An 11,847-nucleotide genomic window follows, 5' to 3' on the forward strand; every position below is an offset into this window, starting at 1 on the left:
ATGTCCCTTGTGATCCACAAGTGCTTGCAGCACCATTGAAAAGTACCCCTTGGTGCTCCGGTGCCAAGATAGGGATATGGGTTCCATCTATCGCCCCACCACAGTTAGGGAATCCCATTGCAGCAAAACCATCCACTATGGCCTGCACATTTCCCAGAGTCACTAACTTTCGTAGCATCACCTGAGTGATTGCTTTGGCTACTTACATCACAGCAGCCCCCACAGTAGATTTGCCCACTCCAAATTGATTCCCGACTGACCGGTAGCTGTCTGGCGTTGCAAGCTTCCACAGGGCTATCGCCACGCGCTTCTCAACTGTGAGGGCTGCTCTCATCTTGGTATTCTGGCGTTTCAGGGCAGGGGACAGCAAGTCACAAAGTTCCATGAAAGTGCCCTTACGCATGCGAAAGTTCCGCAGCCACTGGGAATCATCCCACACCTGCAACACTATGCGGTCCCACCAGTCTGTGCTTGTTTCCCTTGCCCAGAATCGGCGTTCCACGGCATGAACCTGCCCCAGTGACACCATGATTTCCACATTGCTGGGGCCTGTACCTTGTGAGAGGTCTATGTCCATGTCAATTTCCTCATCACTCTCGTCGCCGCGCTGCAATCGCCTCCTCGGCTGGTCCGGGTTTCGCCTTGGCATGTCCTGGCTCTGCATATACTCCAGGACAATGCGCGTGGTGTTCATAGTGCTCATAATTGCCGCGGTGATCTGAGCGGGCTCCATGATCCCAGTGCTAGCTATGGCGCCTGATCAGAAAAAAGGCGCGAAAGTAGTATCTGATGGACCAGGAGAAGGAGGGAGGGCCGAGTGACAACATGGCGTACAGGTACAGGAACAGGGAGAAACACAAACAACTGTCACACAGAATGGTCCCCCCAAAGATTAAACTGAAAACCCTGGGCTTAGCAGGCCATTGATTTCACGGAGGAAGGGGAAGCAAATGAATACAGAACAAATCTATTTTTTACATCTTAAGCTGGCAGCCGACGGTGCAGCATGAGTGATAGCCTCTCCAGTACGATGATGACGGTTACCAATCATAAAATACCATCATCTGCCAAAAGGCAAGGGGCTGCTGCTGTGTAGCAATGCAGCCCCACGTCTGCCAGCCCCACGTCCGCCAGCACCCAGCATCGCCCTCGGCCTCTTCTGGGTGCTTAGCAGACAATACTGGGCAATTGGCAGAAAATAGTATATTACGACTGGTAGCCATCATCATCGAAACAGTAGCATGTCTGCCCAGGTGGCCATGATTGACAGCCACACCAGTACGACGACGATGGGTACCAGTCATAATATACCATCGCCTGGCAAGGGGCTGGTGCAATGCAGCCCTACGGCTGCCAGCCCCACGACTATCACTCATGCTACACCGTCTACCGCCAAAAGACAGTTAGCAGCTGCTGCTGTGTAGCAATGCAGTCCCACGTCTGCTGGCACCCAGAGGACATATGGTGACGGTGAGCTCAGCTGAGCTGAGCGGGCTCCATGCTTGCCGTGGTATGTTGTCTACACAGGTAACCCAGGTAAAAAGGCGCGAATCTATTGTCTGCCGTTGCTGTGACGGAGGGGGAGGGGCCTGACGACATGTACCCAGAACCGCCCGCGACACTGTTTTGCATCATCCGGGCATTGGGATCTCAACCCAGAATTCAAAGGGGCAGCGGAGACTGCGGGAACTGTGGGATAGCTGTGGGATAGCTACCCATAGTGCAATGCTCCGGAAGTCGACGCTAGCCTTGTACTGTGGACGCGGTCCGCCGACTAGAGCACCTAGAGCATTTTATTCTGTGGACACACACAATCGGCTGTATACAACCGATTTAAATAAAACCGGCTTCTATAAATTCGAACTAATTTCGTAGTGTAGACATACCCCACTCTGGAGAACAATTGAAATGTCAGTCCACACCCACACTTTGATAAACATTGCCAAAAAGAGCCTTTCAAACATCCATCAAAAATGACTGCAGCTGATGACTAGAAACCTACTGCAGTGATTCAAACAATTGGGAAGTTAAGTTTTTCTTTGATAAAGACACTAGACAGACATTGCTACTGCAGTAGGATCTCCATAAACCAATGCAATAATAGCCTGATTTTCAAAGGCGATCATCCTAGCTCCCAATCCCTTGAATGGAAGTGGTAGGTGCTCAGCACATCTGGAAAACTATGTCTTAGACAGGTACAGTAAAAACTGGTGACGCCTCTGATGTGCCAGTTAAATTCAAGACCTTTTACAGAGATAAGCAGGATTTATAGAAGCCGGTTTTATAGAAATCGGTTTTATACAGTCGATTGTGTGTGTCGCCACATAAAGTGCATTAAGTCGGCGGACTGCGTCCACAGTACTGACGCTAGTGTTGATTTCCGGAGCATTGCACTGTGAGTAGCTATCCCACAGTTCCTGCAGTCTCCGCCGCCCATTGGAATTCTGGGTTGAGATCTCAATGCCTGATGATGCAAAAACAGTCTTGCGGGGGGTTCTGGGTATATGTCATCAGAGCAACGGCAGACAATCGATTCGTGCCTTTTCACCTGGGTTACTTGTGCAGACAACATACCACCAGGGCCGGCTTTAGCAAGAGCGGGGCCCGATTCCTGGGGGCGGGGCTTGCTGCAAGCCCCGCCCCCAGGACCCGAGCCACGCCGCGGGGGGGGCGGAGGGGGGACGGGACGGGGGACCCGAGCCGCGCCGTGCCGTGGGGGGACAGGGACGACCCGAGCCGCGCCGGGGGGGGGACGAGACGGGGACCCGAGCCCCGCCGCGCTGCGGGGCCGGGGCCGGGGGGGGGGGAAGCCACACCGCGGGGCCGGGGGGGGGGGGAACCGAGCCGCGCCGCAGGGCCGGGGGGGGGAGCCGAGCCGCGCCGCGGGGCCGGGGAGGGAACTGAGCCGCGCCGCGGGGCCGGGGGGGGGGAGCCGAGCCGCGCCGCGGGGCCGGGGGGGGGAGCCGAGCCGCGCCGTGGGGGGCTGCGCGGGGGAGGGGGGAATCCGAGCCGCGGGGACCGGGCCGGGCCGGAGCTGGGCCCCGGGGGCCGGGCTGGAGCCAAGCCGGGCCAGAGGGAACGGGCCGCGCCTCCCCAGAGCCCTTCTCCCGCCCCCACCCCAGCTTACCTCGTGCTGCCGGCCGGCCCGCCCCTGCTTCGTCTCAGACTTCCCGCGAATCTTGATTCGCGGGAAGCAGGGGAGGGGGCGGGGCGTACAGGGGAGGGGAGGAGGGGGAAGTGAGCTGGGGGCGGGGCGGACAGCTGCAGCGCGGGGCCCTCTTGGCGCGGGGCCCAATTCAGCCGAATCAGCTGAATCGGCCTAAAGCTGGCCCTGCATACCACGGCAAGCATGGCGCCCGCTCAGCTCAGCTCACTGTCACCATATGTCATCTGGGTGCCGGCAGACATGGTACTGCATTGCTACACAGCAGCAGCTAATTGCCTTTTGGAAGTAGACGGTGCAGTATGACTGGTAGCCGTCATCGGCTATCTGGGTGCTGGCAGACGTGGGACTGCATTGCTATACAGCAGCAGCTTCTTGCCTTTTGGCAGTGGATGGTGTATTACGACTAGTATCCGTCGTCGTCGTACTCCTCAGTGAGTTCGGTCAGAGGCACCTGGGCAGACATGTTTTGTCTCCTGGAGACATAGTCCTGCCAGCAGTCCTATTGAACCATCTTGACAATGATGGCTAGCAGTTGTAATACAGCATCTTCTGCCAAGCACCCAGAAGATGCCGATGGCTATCAGTCATGCTGCACCATCTGCTGCCAGCCTAAGGTGTAAAAAAATAGATGGACCAGATTTGTTCTGTAATCATTTGCTTTCCCTTCCCCCTGTGAAATCAACGGCCTGCTAAACCCAGGGTTTTGAGTTCAATCTTTGGGGAGGCCGTTCTGTGTTACAATTGTTTGTGTTTCTCCCTGATGCACAGCCACCTTTGTTGATTTTAATTCCCTGTAAGCTATGTCGTCACTCGCCCCTCCTTCCCTCCATCAGACAATAGTTTTGCACCTTTTTTCAGCCCAGATGCCATAGCACTGGTATCATGGAGCCCGCTCAGATCACCTTGGCAATTATGAGCACTATGAATACCACGTGCATTGTCCTGGAGTATATGCAGAGCCAGAACATGCCAAAGCAAAACTAGGCGAGGAGGCGATTGCAGCGCGGCGACGAGAGTGATGAGGAAATTGACATGGTGTGACAATGCGGTTCTGGTGGAACCCAACTGAGAGTGCCAACTCAGGACAAATTGCTAAAATAGGGCAGTTACAGCCCAAGGCTGGGGTTTTTCCACCTCTAAGGCAAACCAAACCAGCCAGACTAAGACTTCGGTCTCACCCCACTGGCTAACCGCAAGTCTCACAAGCAATCTCCTTAGACACTCCAGTTTCCCAGTATTACCACCAGTGCCACACGTTATGGGGACAAATGGTTATGAAAACCAATACCCCAGTAAAAGAAAAAGGTTCTCTTGATCCCAAAGGACCAAGCCCCAGACCCAGGTCAATATACAAGTCAGACCTTACCCACAAATCACGCTACTGCCAATGCTTTAGAATCTAAAATCTAAAGGTTTATTCATAAAAGGAAAAAGATAGAAATGAGAGTTAGAATTGGTTAAATGGAATCAATTACATACAGTAATGGCAAAGTTCTTGGTTCAGGCTTGCAGCAGCGATGGAATAAACTGCAGGTTCAAATCAAGTCTCTGGAATACATCCCCAGCTGGGATGGGTCATTCAGTCCTTTGTTCAGAGCTTCAGTTTGTAGCCAAGTTCCTCCAGAGGTAAGAAGCAGGATTGAAGACCAGATGGAGATCAGGCATCAGCCTTATATAGTCTTTTCCAGGTGTAAGAACACCTCTTTGTTCTTACTGTGGAAAATTACAGCAAAATGGAGTCTGGAGTCACATGGGCCAGTCCCTGCATACTTTGCTGAGGTACAAGGCGTATCTGCCTTCTCTCAATGGGTCCATTGTATAGCTGATGGTCCTTAATGGGCCATCAAGCAGGCTAGGCAGAGCTAATCTCAGCTTGTCTGGGATGTCACCCAGAAGCATAGCATAAGTTTGCCATACAGACAGTATAGAGCCATTATTCATAACTTCGACTACAAAACTGATACACACATATAGACAGCATAATCATAACCAGTAAACCATAACCTTGTCCTAGACACCCCATTTGACCCCCTTTATACAAGATTTGGGTGCCACTACAGGACCTTGGTTGCAACAATGATCTATATGGTCCCAGTTTATGTCAATAACGTCACACATGGACATAGACCTCTCACAAAGTACAGTCCCCAGCAACATGCAAATCATGGTGTTACTGGGGCAGGTTCATGCCGTGGAATGCCGATTCTGGGCTCGGGAAACAAGCACAGACTGGTGGGACCGCATCGTGTTGCAGGTGTGGGACGATTCCCAGTGGCTGCGAAACTCTAAGGTGCCACAAGTACTCCTGTTCTTTTTGCGGATACAGACTAACACGGCTGCTACTCTGAAACATATCTTTATAGCGGAAATCACAAGATGACATTGTTACGCACAGAACTACAAGTTCTGTTTTTTAGTGTGCAGGTTGTCTCAAGAAAAGCTGTATTGTTGCTAGCTTGTGACTGACTTTCTTTTGTGGGGAGTTTTGCAAGCAGTAGGAGAGATTGCTTTCTGCTTTAATCTCTCTAACTAGTTCAGTCCTGAGGGTAGGCTGCACTTGGGAATTGGATACGGGAGATAAGGGCTCTGATTTCTGAAAGAGGGGATTGCCTACATAATATTTGTGACCACCTTTGTTCAAGGACTGGTGTATAGAGTGTAAAAAAATAAATTAAACTACGCACACCCCTCATCTCTGATTTCTCCTCCAATGGGAAGCTAATCTAAAAGGTTCTGAAATCTGCAACTGCTCAGCAAAGGAGCAATAATATTATGAAAATCTTCAACACATTTCCAAAATTCGGTGTGTGAGGAGAACAAGAGGGTTGTATATGTATACAAAGACTGGCCAGAGGACAGGGCAATGAGGAAAATGTTTAAATTAAGATGTGCAGGCCTTTCAAAAAACATGGTGGAGCTGCAGAAGGATCAGGGCATGATTGATTTGGTTTTCCTGAAGGGACGCTTAGATTTCAAAAGTTTGGGAAACGTGATTTTATGGGAAATTCCTATGGAATAAAATAGGCATGAAACCACAGAGTTCTGGATGACGTAGTAGGTCTATTCCATTTTTAGCTTTGTGATTCTTTGATGAGACCAAGAAAAGTCTTACGTGTCTGCTGAGGGTAGTAAGTGTGAGAGCCCTTAGAGGTTGTGGTCCCCAGGTATAATTGCCAGCAGATATTTATGAAAACCTCTAGCATCAAAGAAGATACTGCCCTTTGTTCTCAAGGTAGGCAAACAAAATTGTGATTTGACAACAGAATGAATTTTTATGCCAGTATTTCTGACTGTGGCTATTTCCATATTGCAAATAAATAAACTAATTTGCTCTATGTAATTTTCTAATTTTCTTTCCATTAGTCAATAAACTAAACTTCAGGGCCAATTTAATTTGTATGTAGATTTGAAAATGGAAACGCTAACAAAATATATAAATAAATTCCTAGCGTTTATGCACTTGTAGGTCAATATATATCATTATTATTACTAATGATAACTACACAACACTTCTATGGTGTATTTCACCTGAGTTTAAACCAAAATACCTTCTCCTTTTTCAACCATAAAATGATCCTTTGGTCTAGACAGATGCCTCTTGTTACTGTAAACTGAAATATGTCAAATCTTATAGGGTCTAATGTGTGTTTCAAGAGGTAACAACCTAATTTTTGTACCAACCTAATTTTTTGATACAACTTTCATGCAAGGAAACATAATATAATGTTCAAGCTATCTTATCCTAGAAATTAAATTTATGTTGAGAGGCAATTATAAACAAAACATATGATCATAATTATTCATAGTTAATAGAGAACTGAATCATGAATTAATTCACCCTTTGGACTCAGTTCTTCTGTCCTTTTTATCTTGTTATAGCATGAGTACTTATGTTATCACTTCTGATTGTGCCTAATAATATTTTTGCATTGCAAGTAAATCTACAAATAATTATATGTTTAGCATACTGGTTTGATTTGTCAAATAGATATACAAAATTAAAGGTTATATCCAATTTTTATGCATCTGGAGAATGGAAAAAATGACACCAACAAAATGTCTAAATAAATTCTTCCAATTTTTGTGGCAACAGATTAATGTATTGATATTAGTACTTTGCAGTTCTGTGATGTTAGATGGTTCTCCTAGGTAAAGGTTTCTGTTATTACCGTAAATCAAAATATTTCTGTTAAAGGGTCTGATCGTATTCCCATTTAAATCAGTAGCAAAGCTCCCATAGAATTTAAATAGGGGAGAATTGGGTACCTATCCTGGGTGGTGCTAAACTTTTTATAATGTCCTATTATCTATTTTTGTATGATTCTTATATAATGAAATGTAGTATTTGAACTGTCTTGTCCTAATAATTACAATTTGTGAACTTAAAATGGCAAAAAAGAAATTTTCCCCTCTTTGTTTTCTCTACATGATCTCCATAATTACTAACTAATAAATGAATAATTAATCACTTCACTCTTTGGACCCAAAGCTGCCTGCTACTTTTAACTCCCTTTGATCGTTCCCTGAATAAGGTACAGTGCTTGCACTTAAAATATTCCTTTTGGCTCTATCAGTATTATCAGTTTAAGCAGTAATACCCAATTAAATTATAGGGAACATCTCTCTCTATAAACAGAAGGAACGTTTCAAGTGCTCCTACTATACTAGTTCATGTGAGACTCAGGTCTGATATATTTGCCTATGGAAGTCACGATCATAAGATATCATTGAGGCAGGATTAAAAAAGGAAGGGGGATTTTATGGATAAATACAATTTCCAGATTTATAATAAAGGTTAAAAAATTAAAAATTATTTTTGGAACAGATATAAACCCTTTTCTTTTATTGCAGAAACCAACCTCTAACCAGTGGGTGTTAGGAACAAACTTTGTACAAAAAAGTTATCCTATATCTGACAACTGCAGATTTTCTTGCATTTTCTTCTAAAGCAGCTAGTCCTGGCCATTGTTGAAGATTAAATTAGCTGGACTAGACTGTAGTAGATGACTGGTTTGAGTCAATATGGCAATTCTTATCTTTCTATGCCTCAATAATACCTTGGGATAGTGAGCTCGCCAGGCATTTAGAAGCAGAGATTTCAGAAACTACTGTATATCAGATCATCTACCTCAGTGTTTCTCAGACGGTGAGTCATGAGCCCCTAGAGGGTCATGAAAATGAATTGGGGGGTGGGTTGTGATGTTCTGAACAATCTAAACCAAAGAAAAACTTGCCCACTTTTGACCTTCAAGGTCAACCTCTTGAAACACACATGCAAATAAATGACCTAGATTTATCATTGTTATCACATACATATTTTACTCTTACAGTAAGTAGAATGGTGTCATGAAAATGTTTGACTTGGAATAAGGGGTCACCAACCTGAGAAGGCTGAGAAACATTGATCTAATTGAATATGATGCATCTGACATTTTGACATATATGCATTTGCTTTTCTTCCATGTAAACCCCTGCAGTCAAATCCTACTGGCTAAGGATAGATGGAGGGAGACAATGTCACCACAGTGGCCAAATTCATTCTCACGGGACTTTCCGACCTCCCGGAGGTGCGTTTCCCTCTTTTTCTGTTGTTTTCTCTCATCTATTTAGCCACACTGGCAGGGAACATCACCATCATCATTGCCATAGGAACAGATGTTCGCCTGCACAACCCCATGTATTTCTTCCTCAGCAACTTGTCCTTGCTGGATATCCTGTGTCCAACCGTCACAGTACCAAAGATGCTGGACATGTTCCTGTCTGGGAACAAGGAGATTTCATTTGCCAGCTGCGTGTTGCAGCTGTATTTCCTCATTGATGTGGTGGGGACAGAGATCTTCCTTCTGGCGGTGATGGCCTATGACCGGTATGTCGCAATATGCCATCCCCTACAATACACGGCCATAATGAATAAAAGACTCTGTGCTCAGATGGCAGCTGGTACCTGGATATCAGGGTTTCTTAATTCTCTACTGCACACTTCGTTCACCTTTACATTATCTTTCTGTGGGTCTAATGAAGTCAATCAATATTTCTGCGATATCCCTCCAGTGGTGGCCCTCTCCTGCTCCTCAACCTACACCAGTGAAATGGTACTTCTTAGCGTGGCTGGGGTCTTAGGAAGTAGTGCTTTTGTGATCACCCTGGTCTCCTACATTTATATTGTCTTTGCCATCTTACGCATGAGCTCTACCAAGGGCAGGCACAAAGCCTTCTCCACCTGTGCCTCCCACCTGACTGTGGTTGGCCTGTTTTATGGCACCACCATTTTCACCTACGTGCGCCCTTCCTCTCGCTACTCACCAAATCAGGACAGGGTCATTTCTATGCTCTATGGGATCATCACTCCCATGTTAAACCCCATGATCTATAGCCTGCGAAATAAGGAAGTGAAACGGGCCCTGAGGAGAGTGATCAGTCAGGAAAGATTTACAGCCAGGAGTGAAGATTAACTCACTGAAGCCCCAGTCCCAGCACTTATATACGTGCCTAACTTTAAGAGTAGTTCCACTGACATCCCTGGGACCACTCGTGCTTCAAGCTAAGCACAGGCTTAAATGCTTTGTTGGATCAGAGTGTTAGTATTCTTAGCCACTTTTTGCAATGCCACAACCACTAAAGCCAATGGGTGTCTTTCCATTGTCGGAGCTGGACCAGGACCTAAGAAGGAAAAATCCTTTCCTCTCCTGGCCAGCCCACCAGGGAATGAATCCAGTGCTGAAAACATAATCTGCTACAGCTTGAGCTAAACATGAAAGTTTTTCTGGATGGGGGCTGTAACAGACTCATGGCCCCCAGTGATTGGCACAGAGGGTAACGTGTAAAGCACAATTACCATTGGGTTCACTTGACATTGAATTGACCATGCTAATGGCATGTTGGTAGCATCTCCCAATGTTATCAATGGCAGTTACTAGAGCTGGCCAGGAAGTGGAATTGCTGTCTTTCAGAAATTTTTGTATTTCTTGCAGGGTCCCAGATTGGAGCCTGAGGCCAAACGTCTACACAGCAATTTTTCAGCTCCAGAGCCCAAGCCTCACTAGTCCATCAGCTGACCCAGGTCCCTGTGTAGACATATCTTTAGCCTGCAAAGGCCAAACTTTCTTAACCACATTGTATAGAGAACCATCTATCTGCACAAATTCTTACAACAATAGGTACCCCCACACACAAAATAGATGGCAGGAATGACAAATATGGACAAGAGGCTTAATTAAATATGGTCTTGGAAATAAGTAGGTGTAAGGAATTAGGTGCATAAGAGGGAATCAAACCTGACCCCCAGTGGGACCTCAGGAAGGCAGGACAGTAGCAGCCTTAAAGCTTATCTCACCTGAAGGGAAACCCACAGCTCCACAAATTTATGAGTGTATTGATGAGGATTCTGCTGTTATCCCTATCTTGTTTTAATAGTTCTGTGATTTTACTTATATTGATTGTGGTATTAAAAAAACCCATAACGTTTCTATTTGAATCTAACCAACCGTCTTCTTCATAATTAATCTCTAAGTAGACACCAAAGAATTAACCTATTATAAGTGCCATCTTGCACCCCAAATTAACCATAAGTCTGCTGTATCCACTGGAAAACTGAGCCAGCTGCAGCTGTCCTCTTTAAACATGGTTGTTGGTACCTTTATACTCCTGTGGATGGGATCTAAATGCAAATAGCCTTTGGGAAGGAAACCTAGGGAGAAAAGCAAAAAAAATTTACCAAGTAATAATGAATTGAAAATGCACTTGAGAGTTCACATGCAATTTATGCTTCAACCCCCAAACACACCTGGTTAAACAGCTTGATTAGTTATTTGTAGTGTGACCAAGTTTCTCTGCTGTATCATTGTGACACTCTGTACCGCAAAGCAACACCCTGGCACCCACATATTCACCACTCTTATATAATTGCAACAAACCTTGTACAAAATATGTCATGTGAAGTGTCAATGGAAAAGTTATGGTTTGCTGAATAGGATTATCCTATTTGTATGCATGTATACCTGTATTTCAAATAAGTTTGCTCCTGAGGTAACTCCCACAAGGTAGTTTACATCCAGTCTAGTCAGCACATTGTGAATGGACTATTCAAGTTGATAGCCCATCAATTAACACAATGGGCCATGGAGGACGCTTATCCCCACCTAATGGACTTTGCTGTTGACGTTCTAGCCAGGATATGGTTAATGACCCTTGCTATGATTCATCGAAGCATGCAAGGACATGTGATCAGCTCATATGACACTGGTCTCCATCTTGTGCTGTACTTTTCCACTAACTCTGCTGGGGGCTTTGTTTGGGACAATGAAGTTCCCTTCACATTGCAGAAGCTATAAAAGGGATAAATGACATCATCACTTGGACTCACTCCCCCAACAACTGAGCACCTGGAAAGATGGCTAGAGGACAAAGAGTTGGATTGGGGAGGTGGTCCCAGGTGGGAAAGCAGGAATACCAGCCTGTGTATGGAAGATTGGTGAGCTGTTTGTACCATCAGGGTGAGACACGGCTTGATTCAAATCTTGTCTAGGTTATAGAACTTAGATTGTGATTTTGTTTTATTTCTTAGGGAATCTACTTTGATATGTACACTTATTACTTATAATCACTTAAAATCTGTCTTTGTAGTTAAACCTGTTTTATATTTTTTACCTAAAACAGTGTGTTGTTTATGTAAAGGAAAATCT

At 45.8% G+C, this 11,847-nt stretch overlaps 1 protein-coding gene across 1 annotated transcript; it reads left to right on the forward strand.

The window, feature by feature from the left end:
* The first annotated feature begins 8,667 nt into the window (after positions 1-8,667).
* LOC101932495 (olfactory receptor 5V1-like) lies at positions 8,668-9,618 on the forward strand. Its single transcript, XM_005312282.3, has one exon. The coding sequence runs from the start codon at positions 8,668-8,670 to the stop codon at positions 9,616-9,618; it is 951 nt and encodes a 316-aa protein (XP_005312339.3).
* Positions 9,619-11,847: the final 2,229 nt, after the last annotated feature.

Source organism: Chrysemys picta, chromosome 4 (genome assembly GCF_011386835.1).
Source record: "Chrysemys picta bellii isolate R12L10 chromosome 4, ASM1138683v2, whole genome shotgun sequence".
Lineage (NCBI taxonomy): Eukaryota > Metazoa > Chordata > Testudines > Emydidae > Chrysemys > Chrysemys picta.